Below are 17267 nucleotides of genomic sequence, written 5' to 3'. Positions count from 1 at the left end.
AAAGATAATGCCTAGTGTCATTTAATACACAATAATTTTTGTTGCTCACACATTTTTCTCATCATCCCTCACAGTATAACTGCCATGTTAAATTTAGGTTCACTGGTTACTTCTTCATCGGAAGGTGAGAAATGATCTCACTTGAGAGTGAAGGAGGAAGTCCAATGGTATATTAAACTTGTGAGGATGCAAGTAAAAAATTTAAATAAACTATAAGTAATGAACAATGATCAATTTGTGTGCCTTTTATGTTAATGTAGACATACATCTTTCATCTAGCAGATTAACATCACTTCATCATCTGTGCTGATGAACATTCAAACTGAAAACAGATTATTTTCCATGGATGAGAAGGCACTAAGGATCCATCTTTTGACAGTCACAACCTCACTTGACTGCTATAAAGTGAAGGCTGTTCAGCATTTTAATACATCTACATTATCTTTATATATAGGATTGTAATATCTAATTTGCCTGGGTCGAGACCTTTGAATCTGCACACTCCACTCCAAACAGACCACAAATGACCAGAGCAGTGTCACCAATTAAACAGCTGTACAGGTTTCAGACCGCAGCTTTGCTGAGACATGAGGAAAAACAATAAGAAGGTAGCAGTTTTCTTGGCTCTTGGAGGGGATGCCCCAAATGTCCCACCCTCCATGCAATTAGGGAATTAACTTTGATTACAACCGCTTTATTCAAACCAAAGCCTGCTCGAACATGATTGGTCAATTCTACTTGGACGACAAACGGAAAGCAGAACGCTTCCAGTACCAAAATATTGTGTCGTTTCCTGATTCTACATGTAATAGAGATTACCGTTCCCCAATTAGACAAATATTTGGACTGACATACCAAAATGTATCAGAGGCAATATCTCTATTTCAAAATAAAAAAATATAAACAATTCCTGCCTCAACAACAGAAACCAACTAACCACTAAAGCACATAGCACATTCATCTGACCACCAGACACCCACATGCACTATCAGCCCTTTTGTCTTTCTGTTGTGTGTATAAAGCTGTTAAACCAGTTATGCCGGTATCATATAAAGTTACATTATTGTTTTATTTCCTGCTTATACTCCAGGAGAGAATAAAAAAAAAAGCAAAAGTAAGTCAAGAGATGAATGGAACTATCTGGCTTGTTTACAGCATTGCATCACAGTGAGGATCTGTGTGAAAGCATATGACCAACCCAGAGTGGGCTGGTCCCTCCACTAACTTAATATGTCTGGAGGCATGTTAGAGCTGAGGCCTCTGTTAGCTTCTTCAAGCCTCAGAGGGACACTGGGAGCCACACCATCCTCTGACAACTGCAAGTATGGAATGAACTGAGAAAATAACATAAACCAGACATCATCAACAAGTAGGTGAGTCTGTTTTTGTCTAAATGTGTATTTATAGAGTACATTTTTTGTTTTTAACATCTGAAGGGTTATAACTGTAGACACTAACTGAATACATTAACGGTATTAGTGGGTTTGATAAAAAAAAAAGAGTCAGGTCATAGGTTCCTGTAGCCAAACACTTTGAGTGCAACTGTATTCCATACTGTATGTTGTCTATGCACAATAGTGTCATTGTTGATACTGCTCTGACCGGGGCAGAATGCATCGGGGCTTTTCACATTACATTTGGAATTACCTACTAAAATGCTTTTATTTACAATATTATGTCTTTTACATTTCCTATCTTGGTACTTTATGATCTCACCTATACATGCTTTTATACAGTTTTTAACTTGACAATATTTGTTAGTATTGTACATAGTACACTCATAGTTTTGCCATTTTCCTTAACTATATGATGAGCTCTAAACTCATCTGTTCTATGGTGTTGTAAGAACTGTAAAAAAAAATCTTTACTGAAAACCCTTCTTCCTCCTTTCTCTGACATTTTGACATAGTTGCAATGCTTTATACTACACAGTTGTGTAATTGTGTCATAAGGACTATTTCTAAAGTGTTTCCACAAACCACATTAACTATTCACCCCTAAACTACATTACTTGTGAGGCACAGGGCTTAAAAAGCAACACATACTGTAGGAAATGCATTACACTTCTCACCATGTGCCATTAGGTTGATTAATGTATAATAGCATACAGACAGTCACTGATTGCTCTGTGATGTAATCAGACTTTAGCTGTACTTTGTATCCACTTGAAAAAGTGTATTTCCCCCGCTCTAAACAGAATAATAATTCAGTCCTGTCACTGAGCTTTATTGAGTTGTCTTGTTTCCAAACTACTGTGAACACGCTGCAACATTATCATCTTTGGTGAGGATACAGAGGGTAAAATGATTTCTCTGGAACTAAGTCACACACTCTCCATCTCCAGGTGAAGTGAAGAGCCGCTCACCATGGAGCCAAAGGATAAGCCGGTTCCTCGGTGGAGTCTGGGATCCGGCTCTGGTCTCGCGTATGGCTCTTTTGTGAACAGCCTTTCATCGCTTACACCAAAGGCAGAAGAGCAACAGGAGAGACCAGCCTTATCACCTAGACGCGCCAATATAGCTGTAGCCGTGCTTTGCTACATCAACTTGCTCAACTACACAGAGCGGTACACAATAGCAGGTTAGATGACCTCTTGTTTGCACAACGCTGCCTATCAACAAACACTATTTACTGCTTCTGATTCGGTGGGCTTACATGTGAATTGTTTTCATTGTCATATAGGTGTCCTTCTCAACATTCAGAAATTCTTTGATATAAGTGACAGTATGGCTGCACTTATACAAACAGGTATGATGATGCACAACACACACACCCACGGACACACACACACACACCCACGGACACACACACACACGCACACACACACACACACACACACACACACACACACACACACACACACACACACACACACACACACACACACACACACACACATACAGTATTTTGAAGGTCCCCATTTTACCCTGCATTACTTCAGATGAAGATATGCAACATGTGCTGCAAGTGAATTGCAGAGCACTGGTGGTTATTGCAAGACAAAATTACACACACACGTTCTGCATTTTATTGTGGGACTTCTTGAGTGAGTCAAAGAGTCAACTTGTCACATAGTGAAGAATGAATTATGAACTATTTTTAATCCACTCACAGTTTTCATCTGCAGTTTCCTGCTTTTGGCCCCTCTCTTCGGATATCTCGGGGATCGCTACAACCGGAAATACATCATGATTGGCGGTTTGTGTGTGTGGCTTGTGACGGCTGCCGGCAGCTCTTTTGTCACAGAGTCGGTAAGTGAGCAATAGATGTGTTCACATACACTTTACAAGAAACAAGAAGCAACAAGAAGCCACTTCCTGCTGCTAGTGTCACGTCACCTCATCATGCTTTTAATGTACTTCTCAAATGAATGTGCAACGAGTATTAGATGGGACGTTTGTGGTCCAGGAAATGTATCCTTAGGACTACAAACATGCAAAACTCATGTTAATAGATGTAAATATTACAGGAGTCAACACAGTAATTGTCAAACATTTTTTATAAATTTGTTTAGTGGGCAACATGGACCTCAACATTAAGTACAATAAATAAGAATGTCTTATTTTAAACTGAGAGGATCTTTGTGGTATTTGGGATTATATCTCATTGTACTGTTTATATGCTGTTTGATTTCTTTAGTACTTCTGGCTTCTGATACTGTTGCGAGGCATGGTCGGGATAGGAGAGGCCAGCTACTCCACCATTGCTCCCACTATCATTGGTGACCTCTTTGTTGGTAGTCAACGGAGCAAAATGATCTGTATCTTCTACATCTTCATCCCTGTCGGAAGGTTAGAAAGTCCACGACTGTGTGTTTTTATCTCTTGTTCGTTTTAATCCATTAAAGAAAAATCACGTACTGTGGTGAAGGAATGAAATTGAAAGCATGAATTGTTCAGACACGTCGTTAATGGGGCATTCCCTGCTGGTGGGAAACTCCAGCATTTGAGATTTGAGGGTCATTTGACCAGCATATCATTTGCAAACAAGACTAGGTTAAAACCTATGGCTGGACTGTGTATGGTCAATGTGCTAAAATGTGGCCACATTGTTACTGGGATGTCAGTAGTGTCTATAATGCATACTTCAAATGTATCTACTGCCATCTCGTGGCACTTGTATGGTACAACAAATACAGTTTGGCTGGGACATTACAGCCGGTTAGACTGTTGTCAGGCTATTAAATAGGTGTTATCAGTCGCTATAAGCCACATAGGCATGAGTCAATCATGATCACTCTAATGGTTTTACATTCTGTGTGTTTTCAGTGGTCTTGGATACATAATGGGGGCAGGGGTTGCTACTCTCACAGGAGACTGGCGCTGGGCTCTCAGGGTGAGAACATTTTCATTAACATGTCATGTAAATGTTAGCTGGGTATTTATAGACACAGAGTGATAGATATTACAACATTCTTTCTGTGTTATCAGGTCACTCCCATCTTGGGTGTAGTGGGACTTGTCTTGCTGGTCTTCTTATGCCCTAACCCACCCAGAGGTGCTGCAGAAACCCAGGGAAAGGGAGTTGAAGAGAAGAGCTCCTACGTGGATGACATCAAGTATCTCATGAAAAAGTAGGACATGGAAACTACTCTATACTATAGCATTGCTAATACTGGATTTTTTTAGACCAATACAGATGTTGATGATATTCATTTTTTATTCATTTCGTTTTATTGGTCAGGCTCTAATTAATAATGTGATAGTTTGCATTAGTCCCTAGTTTACAGAAATATGAGTTTTAATTAATATTTACTAATCTGCGTGTTTTATTACTCCACACTAGTAAAAGCTACGTGTGGTCAACATTGGGAGTGACGTGTACAGCCTTCCTCACCGGAGCCCTGGCTTTCTGGATGCCTACTTTTTTGTCCAGAGCTCGGGTCAGTCAGGGAATCGAACTGCCGTGCATCCAAGAGCCATGCAACCCAATAGACAGGTGCAGCATCACTCTTCATCTACCTCATTTCCTTCAAAATTGCTACAGAGTTTTAACAATGCTGTCTGCCTCTGCTCCCTGTACAGTTACATCTTTGGTGCTGTGACGGTGGTGACGGGCATTCTGGGAGGGAGTCTTGGCAGTGGTTTATCCAGATGGTTACGGGACAAGGTCCCAAATGCGGACCCAATCATCTGCGCAGTGGGCCTGTTGGGATCGGCTCCCTGCCTCTTTATCACCATCTTTGTGGCATCAAAAAGCATTGCTGCCAGCTATGTAAGAGACAAGCGTCTAGAATGATTATGGCTCTAGAGATGTCAGTCCATGACATTAGTCCCGACTAAAATATCTCATTAGATGGATTGGCAATTTTGTACAGACTCCTACTGACTTTAATGATCCCCTGACTTTACCTATAGCCATCATGAGGTTCACATTTTTTGGTTTTTAGTGAGATGTCTTGACAACTATTGGGTGGATTGCTATAAAATTTGGTACACACACTTATGCCTCCCTCAAAATAAATAATTTTGGTGATCCCTTACCTTATCGTTCTGCTGGAGTGACAGACCAGGTTGGTGGTTCCCATTTTTTTTTTTTTTAAAAGAGGACCTGAGGATGTGCTCCAAAGTTTGGGGTATCACAATGCTTAGCCTCCCCAGAAAGTTTATTCCAGCAGTGCAGATTCTGTCCTGGCCGTGGAACAGCTCTTTACCCTTACAGGGCTGTTTGGGGGTGGTCAGGTGAGGCGCTCAGACACCCAGAGGGAGCTCGGAGTATAGCCGCTGCTCATTTGTGTTGAAAGTGGCCAGTTCAGGTGGTCCGTGCATATCATCAGGATGCCTCCATGGGCACCTCCCATTAGAGGTTTTAAAGGCACGACCATGGGGTCACAGGAGAATATGTGGTAATGGCAAAAAGTGTACAAGAAGAGACATTTTAAGGGGGAAAATCAAAATTCAAGCTGTTTTGTCAAAAAGTGATCATTGAATAATTAATTAATTTATCAATTGATGAGTCGCTTACTCTTTGTCTTGAATGTCTCATTTCAGGTATTCATATTCTTTGGGGAAATATTGATATCACTGAACTGGGCTGTCATTGCTGATATACTGCTGGTGAGTTTGAATGGTGTGTGTGAAAATAAAAATATGAAACCGCCTGCTGAAACTTGAAGCCAACTATTTGTTTTGTGTTACTTTTTTACTTCAGTATATTGTCAAACCAAACAGAAGGTCCTCGGCCGAGGCTATCCAGATTTCAGTCTTGCATCTACTGGGTGACGCTGGGAGTCCTTACCTCGTCGGAGCGGTGAGAATCTGCTCAATTTTCACACAGACAACTTCCTTTTAACTGCAATTTCATTCTCTGCAAGTTTGAGCAAACCACTTTTTCTGTGTATCATTGAGGATTAATGCCGTCTTTGCACCTGTGCCAGTAGATCTCTGATGCTGTACGCAAATCTAAACCTGCCAATCACGATTGGAACTTCCGCAGTCTGAAGTACAGCCTCCTGATCAGCCCATTTGTTGGGGCCCTGGGTGGACTGTTCTTCCTCGTGTCTTCCGCCTACATTGTTGAAGACAGGAGGGCAGCTGCGCAATTGGGTAACGGTACCGTAAATTAATAGTTACTGTCCTTTTATTCTCTATACAACCATGGCTCAAACAGAACAACTCTCTCTTTGGTTACATGCTAAAATCAACATATGCTGAGAATGTTTCATTTGATATTATTGTGCAGGAGTTCTGTGTGGATGGCACATGATTAAGTCCTCACCATTGTGTTTGCTTGTTAATGTCAGTGACACACATGCCCTTCCTGAACAATAGTCCTCTATTCAACTCACTTACTACAAAATATCACTCCTCCTTATGCAGTTAAGAACAAATTCTCCTCATCTGCACACATGTCCCAGCAACACGATGGCAGTCTAGTTTTGAGAGTTAGATGGGACGAACTTGATAAAGACAACATTGTCTGTCTAGTTTGAATCTGAGTTGGCCTCATTCTCTCCATTCTGTTGGATTGTTGATTGGTGTGTGAGGCAGCTGCACCAACAGGGAAACTTAGTTGGCATCGCCTTAGCAGACATGAGCTGGTTCCATCCTAACGTGGTCTGATCCTGCACCAACTAGTGTGTATACCTATACCTGGTCACTTAGTTTCCATATTGTTCTAATGAGTGCTCCGTACTTTATTTTCATATGATTTAAACATGTTTGTGTGTGTGTGTGTGTGTGTTGCAGGGGATCCTCCACCACAGCAGGGTCCTCCAGCTGAGCCCCCGATTGAACTGAAAAATGAGGACAAAAGCAACCAAGACAATGATTTAACTGTAAATACTTGAAGTTAAGTTAAAATGTACTAGTGTTGACAACAGGATGTTGGATGTTGTCTTGAAAAGATCAATTTTTGTAATTTTACAGCCACACACTGATGACAGTTGCAGAGAAAACTTAGACAATCAAATTTCTTTTTTAAAAATGCTTGTCTGCTCACCCAAGTAATCAAGTAGATTTTATTTGTATATAGCCCAAATTCACAATTCACAAATTTGCCTCAAAGGTCTTTACAGCATACAACACCTTCTATACTTAGACCCTCAATTCCGATAAGGAAAAACCCCCCCAACAGGAAACGTGGAAACACCGGGCATTTTTACTGAACTTTTTGCCTGCCTGTGTCAGTGTTATAACAATATTACCTCCGATTCAGAGGCACTGTGCAGATAACCGGTACTTGAAAAGTACGTACTTATATTTTCTTAAAGGAAATGTTTTTAATTTTACAATAAATTTGCTAATAAAACTGTTACTGAGTAGTCCCCTCCTTCCAACTCTCTCCTGTTCCAGTATCTGTCTGTCTGTCTGTCTAGACATCTAAACATTTTGAAGTACATTTTTTTAGTAATTTTCACTGGAGGTTAATTCATGAAGAGATGTTTTCATTTTGCTTCATTACAGTGAACCCAACTGTTTTTGCTGAATACATCCAATTACTGTAACAGGCCACCAGAAACAGTGAATGAGCCGACTCATCAGAAAAGTAAAGGAGTATTTTTCCATTAAATTCTAAAATATATGCTACAGTTAAAGAAACAATATAAAAGGTATACCACATCCAGAACATTAATATAGCAGCAAACAACTATTTGCTATGTAAAGATATAGAAGAGTGATGTCTACCTGAGCAGAGAATGAAGTCGCTCTCCGTCTGTGTGTATGTTGTAGTCTGAGCTTCTCTGTGCTTTGTTTACATAGCCGGACGGCCGTACGTGCCTTTTAGCAAAGAGACGAAACTCCACTGCCGCCATTTCGGACTGAAAACGTGTATTATATTTACAATATTTTATTGTTCAACACGGGCCATTTCAGTAGAATCTGATAATAGAATAGAAATTTTACTTTTGTACTGCACTTTTTAGGTGGACGTTTTACTGGTGTCCGGTAGTCGCTTTCAGTCCAAAATGGCGGAAGCGTAGCTTTGCTGCTGGGCGCTGAGTTTGAAATGGAAGGAACAATTGACTTTCACTTCTTGGTAATATACGTTCTTTACTTTTAGTGCATCTGAGTGTGTCCCACTGGCTAGCTACCGGTCTGCACTGCGCTCATACGGCGGTTAAAGCTGATAACGCCATCCCGACAGACGGCATCGTTGCGTAAGCGTTCCCCCTCAGGTTAACACTGTTAGCTCTGTCAGCATTGTTGCCATTGTTTGCACTGTTAGCACCATTAGCTGTGAGCTGCTGGCTCAGCCGTCGCCATGTTGAGAGCCACGTAGAGGCAATAGATACGCCCAGCCCCAATTTTTTTGCTGACACCAGAATTTCCAAATCACTCGTCTTTCTTTCAACCATCCACACTCATGTTTCCAGTTTGTTCTACAGGACCCCCCCAGGTCAGTATAGTCCATAAACCCGAGGCAGAATAAGCTGAATTTGCCCAAGTATCCATATTGAGGATCATCAGATTAACCTCTACATCTATGAATGTCCCAGCCAGCATGCAGCTGCTGCCTCCTAATGAGGACCAGAGGGACCTCAGGCTGGATCAAAACATATGCACATAATGGAGTTAAAGATTGAGATTCTCTTCTCTCTGTATTTACTGTAACAGTAGCTGGAAATACATCTCATAATTCCACTTTCACCACCTATTTCAGTGGATCTACTCTGGATGTCTCTCAAAACTGTATGTTGTCCATGCTCTGTAGGAAAATGTATATGTGTTTTTATTTAACAACAATTAAGTAAATAAGTAGGTAGTGTATTCTGTCTATTATCGCCTCAGTTTTTTTTCGAGTGTGTCCACTAGGTGGCACAACTGCACTACTGTAAAACATGCTATCATGAGGATCCCAGTTGTCTTCCATCGGTGAGCTATAATGGATTTGCCAGATGTGTACTGAACCTCCAGTAGAGCCGCCAAGGTGGTGTGTGTGTATATATATATATTTACAGTAAACCTACAGTACATACAGTGCATACCTGGGTAGGGTGGCTTACACCAACCCTACAGTAACATGGCAAAAGTGAGCATGGCACACATACCACCACTCACTGCTTGACCCCCACTAAAGTAGGGCCAAAGGTTTTGTCCTTTTGGAACTAATGGAATTAGTCTATTGAGCAAAATCTAACTTGTTATTATCAAAATTGATGTAAAAAAAACAAAACTAGACCACACTGTCAACCATCATATCAAATTTGAAGTTCCGAAGTTCTGCTCCGGAAACGAAAGTGTGACACGCAAACGGACAGAAAGACGGACGGAAAGACAGAGCACGATTACGTTGTCACTTGGGTATAATGAGAGTGTAAGGGCGTGGTCACAATATATACCCTGGCATGATAAATACATGTATAGTCACCTGCTGGATATAGCTTCAAATTAATGTTCAGTATTCATAAACAGACAGAAAGACAGACAGAAAAATATATAAATCTTCAAAACTAAATACAGCGTAAACCTCAAATCAATATGTTGCCCGATCCTACACATGCATTTACATGCAAATATATGGCAAACAGATACTTTAACACCACCTCATATTCAGTATAGAATTACATTTCACAGGTATTATCCAGCAGTTTTGGACTTTTGCACAAGCATGAACCCCACCACACTCATTAACGATTACTCTCAGATGTTAGAGGACCTCCTCATAAATAAAACTGACACGGATGCCTCCTGCAGTTGCCTGTGTGACGTGTTACCGTGTTAAACCAACCATAGGAGTGTCTGCCTCTGACACTTGCACTCCGTTTGAGTGTTTACTTCTGATATTCGCTGAACCCTAAACTGTGAGTGTAAGTCTGTGACCTCTGCTGAGTTCATGGAACATGATAGGTGTTAACATTCGTCATCTTAAGCTTAGCTACTCTTGTCAAAGACTAGCACAGACCAGACAAACAGGACATATTTACAGTATGTCAGCCGCTTGTCACTCCGTTTCTAAACTGTTCATGCAGCTGCTGCAGCAGAGGTGTCTAACGTCCCCCTGGTAAATCCAGCCGATTAGACTGTTATCAGGCTATTAAATAGGCGTTATCAGCTGCTATAAGTCCCATAGATGTGGGTCAACATCGGCCCGGGTTTGAATCTGACCTGTGGCCCCCTCTCTCTCCCCCTTTCTAGACTATCCATTGTCCTATCAATAAAGGCTGAAACTGCCCAAAAAATTATCTTAAAACGCAACGTTTCATTCAGTTTTACATGTTAGAACGTGTTGCTTTTAAGTCTCGCTTTCACTTTTACAACGCAGTAGGTGTAGTAGTCCCGTAATGACCCACATCTATGGTGCTTATAGTGACCGATGACGGCTAATTAATGGCCTGGTTGACCATTTAATGGTCGAATCAGGTGGCAAATCCTAACAGCTGCGTGTTATTGCGTGTCCCTATTGTTTTGTACTGGAGTAAACCATGCAGGGAGGTCAAAGGTCATTGCCCTTGTCTCTCTCAGGCACAAGTTTGTGCAATAATTGGGCTGCATTGTCATCATGTTATTGGTTACTTTCAATAACTGCTGTACAGAGCGACAACTTGGCAGAAGTGGAATCATGTCCGAGAACTTACTTGCTGACTTCCGGCCAAATATTTCCTATCAAAGTGCTGAAGCTGTTGACAGGAATTGACATTTACAGATGGATGAAAGCTGTGGTTCAAGGCCACTCAGCCATTGTTAAAGGTTTCATTGCTTTATTGTGGAATTCACTGGTATTTCCTTTTGTTTTTGAACATTTCAACCTTACGCTTGTGATTTTCCAGAAGTTATGCTTTGGGGGAATAGATCGGGCAGCAGGACACGTATGTGGAATAACAAGCGAGCACACACGCAGGCTAAAAGGTATGTGGCAAACATTCTGGAGGTAACAGTTCAACCTGCAATTAAAACACAATAGGCATTGTGCGCCATGTTTCTGAGCACTTTATCTGCATACCTCTCCGTTTCCCCTGTCGACCCTGGCTGTACAGGAAACTGTCACAATGGCTAATAAATTGTCCAGGCCGATCAATGAGGGAGCCAGGAGCCAGGAGCCAGGAGCCAGGGGAGGTGCAGGGGGGGCGGATACGGTCCGTGTTTACTCAGGGAGCATTTTAGTCATGAAAACAGCTTCAGGTGCAGTCACACGAAACAGCATGCTGATACATACTTGGGAGTAATCAGAATGCTATCATGATATCATCAATAATAAGCAGAAAAATAGCTCATGTGCGTCACACATATTTACTGTAACAGAAGAGACAACTTATCTGCTCAATGTTTATGTTATTCTCACCCTTCCACGTATGATAAGAGATGTCAAACCACATTTGTGGATGTGAAGTTGCACTCTTTTCCTTATCGCCAGCAAACTGCTGCAGTGACATGACATCATATAGAGGAAGAGCCCTCTCCGCCCTCTGTTCTGACCCTTATTTGGACAATTACATCATATGGGCCTTCCTGTCTTTACGCCGCAGCTTGTAGGGATGCATATCCTATTTTGCTGTAAAGTGTCAGGACAAAAAGAAGAGCAGAGTGGGTTACACGCACACACGCACGCACAAAGTGTTACCAAAGAAATCAAAGGATTATTCTTTGAAAGCTGAGACTGGGGTTTTAGTGTTACTTCTATAAAAATGCACAGCTCTGTGTGCATTTGATGGGTGATGCAAGAACAGATAGAATGTGTTGATTGGACTGTTGGGTGGTGATAATTTACACACATGCAAGCTTTTTAATTGTTGAATTGTCGGCATCAATCAACACAGAGGTTTGGTGTTTGGCTTTCAGCTATATTTGAATATATCCACAATGTGAATGCCTATTCCTGTTTGTGTATGATTACATTTATGATTTAAAGTGGCAGTAGGTAGAATATATTTGGCACCATTGGGCAAAAATTCCATAATAACCTTTCAGCATTTTGTAATTCAAGTGTTCGAAGAGAAAACTAGACTTCTGCACCTTCTCATGGATCTGTTTTCAGGCTTTAGAAAATGTAGCCCGTGACGGGAGACTTTGGCCAATCACAGGTCATTTCAGAGAGAGAGCGTTCCTATTATTCAACGGAGGCAGCTGTCAATCACTCACAAACTCCGAACAAACAGTCAAACTAGGCAGCGCTGATCAAATATGAATCAATATTATGTGACTGTAATGCCTATTTTCTCGCCTCAAATGTTTTCAGAAACATCTTGTAGTGTACTGTTTAGCTATAAAATGAGAACGTTTGCAATTTCCTTAATTGATCTCAACATTGCTGCCGGGTTCTAATTTTATAGCTAAACAGTACACTACAAAATGTTTCTGAGAAATAGGCATTACAGTAACAGAATATTGATTCATATTTGATCAGCGCTGCCTAGTTTGACCTTTTGATCGGAGTTTGCGAGTGATTGACAGCTGCTCAGAGACGGCTAGGCTCCAACTTGGCTCCGATTGGTTGTTTTCCTCCGGTCTGTGAAATCCTGCAGATGCCATTAGGAGCACCGGAGGTCACAGAGGGACATGATTTTTTTCAGATTACCTGTCTCATGCACTTCTGTCAGGATATAGTGACCGTTTTATAAACATAACTTTTTAAAATCATAATTGCTTTAATTCTACCAACTGCTGCTTTAATGCTGCATAGCAGATCAATCAAGCCTTTCCTCATTGTCATGCAAATGCCTTTGTCTGGAGCAGGGAGTACAAACGTGGACTGCAACGGAAATGCAGCCAAATCTGAGGTTTGCCCTATAATGGCATACGCACATTCTGGTCCTATGTATTTAGCATTCCTGTTTCAGAGGCCTACTGGCCACTGGGCTGGAGAGAGCTGATTCACAGACACAGCCATAGCAATGGGGTAATTACAAAGACCCGTGCAGTCTATAAATACGAGCTACAGCACCACACAGATCTGGTCTCGCTGCAAGTCAACCTCAGCCACATAGCAGCTCAAATTTCTCCAATTAGGCAGAGCTTGATGTGAGTTTTTTAGTTGCATAAAGAATGCAGTCAGCAGAAAATGATTCAAACAAAGGAGATCAACATGATGATATTAATCTTGAACCTGAGCGCCCCCCGGTACCGTGGGCAGCTGCACACATCGCAACAAATGACAGATAAGGTCATATTAAACATGTAGCAACATATTCAGCCTGCATACCGGGAAGAAGCTTGGCTAAACTCCCAAGATAACCATTTTTACAAAATAAACTCAATTCCAACACCAAGCAATGAAATGAGCACACAGCAAAAAAATTAAACATGCATGCGCGAATAGTGGTGCTAGCGATTTTGCTACTTCATGCTACCTGCACAAACAATATGTCATTATGAACGCTGAGACACCACAGATTCCAAAGGTATAAGCCTCGTGACTCTATGACCAAAACTCACTGAACCGACAGCCGAAGAGGATACAAAATAAACTTCACTTTATACAGCCATAACCATGAATTATGTCTTACCTTTGCTGTTTTGTGAAGTTGTATTTGAGGGCATATCAGTGCTGCTGACGGCTATTGGAGTAGCCGTCTCTGGATCATGTTTGAGTCGATTACAGCCGTCTGTATTCATTTGCAGTCTGCCTTCCTCCAGCATCGAACAGCCCATCTCCTACTCTTTCCATTTGAAAACACAGTCTGTCTCCATCTGGTGGATTGGCGGAACCTGACAAAAATAAAAATAATGAATAAATAAATAAATTACTCGATAAATAAATAAATATGTTATAACATGTAGCAAAAATAATATAAAAAATAAATTGAGTCATTAATTAATTGATTAAATGTGACAAATTTATATTTCTGTTTCAATTTGCTTCTTTATGTATTTATCTTTTGTATTAATTCCCTTATTTATTTACTCTTCTGTTTAATTTTCCCTTTTATTTATTTTTGCATTTATTTATCTATTTTGGCATTTATTTGTTATTTATTTGTTTATTTTGTATTTATTTATTCATTTTCGTTATTTTTGCTACATTTAATGACATTTATTTATTTATTGAGTCATTTTTTTAATTTATTCATTTATTTTTTATTTTGGCAGGTTCCGTCCTCCATAGATGCATTGTGGTACTACACTCACCCTAAAGGCATTGGCCTTCAATACAGGCAATGAGGCATGAATAGACCAATGAGTTATGTTTTTCTTTGAATGGGATCATGTACAGTGGTCTGATTGGTTAATTTTTCAAAAAAACACAGTTGTATTTAGATGGAATTAATACCTATAGCGACAAATGTACCCAAATGACTAATCTACAGATCCTGCCTTATCATGCCTCTACTAAAATCTCTCCAACTTTGCTCTGCTTCGCTTTGTTACCATCAGTCTGTGCACAGGTGAGGTTCAAATGTTGTGATATGGTTGCTAGAGGGTTTGGGCTGCAACTGCATCATTCCAAAAGGATATTCACTCTAAAAATGTACAGTTTTTTTAGGCAGAATGGAAATGTATTCATGTATGCTGTGTTCCATCTTTATTTAAATATACCCGGTAACATATATACTGATGCTTACACCTATGCAGAAATCTCACAAGTGTTACCTTTATTATGATACCAGGATTATTCAAATAGACCTTGTAGCTTTAGATGCACTTCATTTTGGGCATGTCATTCAAGCAGGGACCTGAGCCAGAGGCCTGGGGTTTATTAAGGCAGACTGATGACCCACAACCAAGGAGTCAAGCTCAGATGGAGCTGTCGAATAAATAATTAAATGAGCAGATAAAATACGCTGTCTCTGCCCCAGAACACTATATTTAGTCACTGCTGTCTCTCTGCCTCCTGCTGCTGCTGCGCTGTACAGTACAGCCCCCAGATCAGACTTCCAAGGAGCGGAGACATCAGCCCAGATCTATTCAAATCCTCAGCTGCTCTGCCTCCAGACACTCTGTTGCTTGAGTTTGGGAGTTCATGGCAGGAAGGGGGGTGGGGGTGGTGGGGTGCAGGAGCTACAGCAAGCTACTGACAGTCAGGAGGTCAGGAGGTCACAGCGGATGAGAAAAAAGGTCGAAATGGCAGAGCCCACACCTCAAGATTGACCAAAGCCTAGACGGCTCTGTCTCCAACAACAAGTGGGGTGGTCCAGTGCCAGCAGACATCATGTGTTCATGATAACAGCAGTCAGAAGAACGAGCATCTTACTGGATGTCCCTTTAGTCCCCTGTTGGGCACATGAAAATAGTCAGTCTATTGAAGATGGCCTGTATTAATACTATCACTTTGACCTCTTATGAATGAATGAATGAATGAATGGAGGAAGATCTTCTCCAGTTCCTTCTGCTCACTGGCCTGTGTGAAATGAGTCCAGTTAGATGCTTCATTGCCTGATCATTGTCAACCATTTCGATCAATTGTATGAATTGACGACATGGGTCAAATACAAATGGAACAATTCATTGCTCTTCCAAGAATAGAACAATTGCAGAAGATTGAATAATATTCAAAAAAAATGGGAATACAGTATGATTCTATGATGAATTACAAACTACACCAAAGAAAATTATAAAAGTGACGCCTCAAAATTAGAGTTCATGCAAAGGAGACAGATATTAGATCATAGTCAAAAATGTTCTCCATTAAAACATCTCATCTCCATAGAAAATAATGTTTGGAAATGTACAACTGGTTGTTTTTTCCTCAGCTTAGGGAGGCCTGTTCATTCATTCTCTCTTTCCGGATCCTTAACGTACATGGTGTACTCAGGGGAACTGGGTCACTTGCTCCTCGGTACAGGAAGGGGAAATGTGCATGTTTAACTGGAGGTAAACATGGCTGATCGAGACAACAATGGCAGAATCACAAGCTGTTGTGTGATTACTGTATTTGAATAATTCCTTGATTGCTTTAATTGCTTAACATTTTGTTTATTTATTTCAATCTACGTTTATTTCCAGAGCCGTAGTTCACAGAAACAAAAGCTGGAGAATAAAATAGATACGTACTTTAAAGACAACAACAATCAGATGAGAACTATTCTCTCTCTCTATCACACACATTCTGAAAATGTGCAGCTTTTGGAACGATTCATTGTAACTATTGAAGACCAGAAGCACAAAAACAAAATAACAAATCATCTGTATTCAGAAAATGATGAGATAAGCGAACACCAAAAACAATTGTACACACATTTAACTGCCTGGACAAGTCATTCCACATACAAGTTAAACAAGAACAGAGATAACACCCCATCTTGCCTGACCCCTTTAATGACCCGAAAAGAGTCAGATACAGCATATACTCCATCAAACCTTCATATGTATTAAGGATAAAAACAATGAAGGTCCAGTTTACCTTTAGTGGAAGTCCATGGTGTTGGTTGGCAGCCTGAAAAGCATCCAAGGCCCTCTGATTGTAAGTTGTAAAAATCCTTTATTAGTGCATGGATAAGCAATGCGGGCTGCACGGTGGTGCAGTGGTTAGCACTGGCGCCTCACAGCTAGAGGGTTGCAGGTTCGAATCCGGCTTGGGACCCTTCTGTGTGGAGTTTGCATGTTCTCCCCGTGTGAGCGTGGGTTTTCTCCGGGTACTCCGGTTTCCTCCCACAGTACAAAGACATGCAGGTTAGGTTAATTGTGGACTCTAAAATTGCCCGTAGGTGTGAATGTGAGTGTGAATGGTTGTCTGTCTCTATGTGTCAGCCCTGCGATGGACTGGCGACCTGTCCAGGGTGTACCCTGCCTTCGCCCAATGTCGGCTGGGATCGGCTCCAGCCCCCCCCGCGACCCCTAACGGGATAAGCGGTTGCAGATGGATGGATGGATAAGCAATGCATTTGGACTCAACAAGTCATCATCAGGGTGCAGAGTGCATTAAGGACAGGTGCTCAAATTAAAACTCATCAA

At 41.0% G+C, this 17267-nt stretch overlaps 2 protein-coding genes and 1 long non-coding RNA gene across 5 annotated transcripts in view; 2 read left to right on the top strand and 1 right to left on the bottom strand.

The window, feature by feature from the left end:
* The first annotated feature begins 1214 nt into the window (after nucleotides 1–1214).
* Nucleotides 1215–7753, top strand: LOC141753140 (protein spinster homolog 3-like). 2 transcript variants are annotated; one of them, XM_074611524.1, is made up of 13 exons: nucleotides 1215–1369; nucleotides 2345–2580; nucleotides 2683–2748; nucleotides 3115–3251; nucleotides 3640–3791; nucleotides 4269–4335; nucleotides 4431–4573; nucleotides 4786–4938; nucleotides 5025–5214; nucleotides 5991–6056; nucleotides 6151–6249; nucleotides 6380–6551; nucleotides 7188–7753. In XM_074611524.1, the coding sequence occupies exons 2-13, from the start codon at nucleotides 2367–2369 to the stop codon at nucleotides 7286–7288; spliced, it is 1560 nt and encodes a 519-aa protein (XP_074467625.1). In that variant the 5' UTR covers nucleotides 1215–1369; nucleotides 2345–2366; the 3' UTR covers nucleotides 7289–7753. The 2 variants fall into 2 exon arrangements, with proteins under 2 accessions (XP_074467625.1, XP_074467624.1); XM_074611523.1 differs by having other exon boundaries at nucleotides 1218–1373.
* A 131-nt stretch (nucleotides 7754–7884) lies between these two features.
* Nucleotides 7885–16819, bottom strand: LOC141753143 (uncharacterized). Its single transcript, XR_012590395.1, has 3 exons — nucleotides 16717–16819; nucleotides 13883–14084; nucleotides 7885–11931 (listed from the first exon to the last, which is right to left on the bottom strand). It is a non-coding gene; the product is annotated as an uncharacterized LOC141753143 (long non-coding RNA).
* spns2 (SPNS lysolipid transporter 2, sphingosine-1-phosphate) overlaps nucleotides 14608–17267 on the top strand; it is an 85750-nt gene continuing 83090 nt past the window's right edge. For both annotated transcript variants that reach the window (XM_074611520.1, XM_074611521.1), the window contains exon 1: nucleotides 14608–14761. In XM_074611520.1, the coding sequence (XP_074467621.1) occupies nucleotides 14669–14761 (93 nt within the window). In that variant the 5' untranslated portion in view covers nucleotides 14608–14668. The remainder of the gene's footprint in view (nucleotides 14762–17267) is intronic.

Source organism: Sebastes fasciatus, chromosome 16 (assembly GCF_043250625.1).
Source record: "Sebastes fasciatus isolate fSebFas1 chromosome 16, fSebFas1.pri, whole genome shotgun sequence".
NCBI lineage: Eukaryota > Metazoa > Chordata > Actinopteri > Perciformes > Sebastidae > Sebastes > Sebastes fasciatus.
Note: the sequence above shows the minus strand (reverse complement) of the source record. Positions and strands in the feature narration are given on the sequence as shown.

What these genes read in the sequence shown, in the direction of transcription:
- LOC141753140 (XM_074611524.1), top strand. Translation starts at nt 2,367, where the DNA reads ATGGAGCCAAAGGATAAGCCGGTTCCTCGGTGGAGTCTGGGATCCGGC. An exon ending in ATCTTCATCCCTGTCGGAAG is followed by an intron (nt 3,792 to 4,268) that starts GTTAGAAAGTCC and finishes GTGTGTTTTCAG; the next exon opens with TGGTCTTGGATACATAATGG. An exon ending in GTCCTTACCTCGTCGGAGCG is followed by an intron (nt 6,250 to 6,379) that starts GTGAGAATCTGC and finishes CTGTGCCAGTAG; the next exon opens with ATCTCTGATGCTGTACGCAA.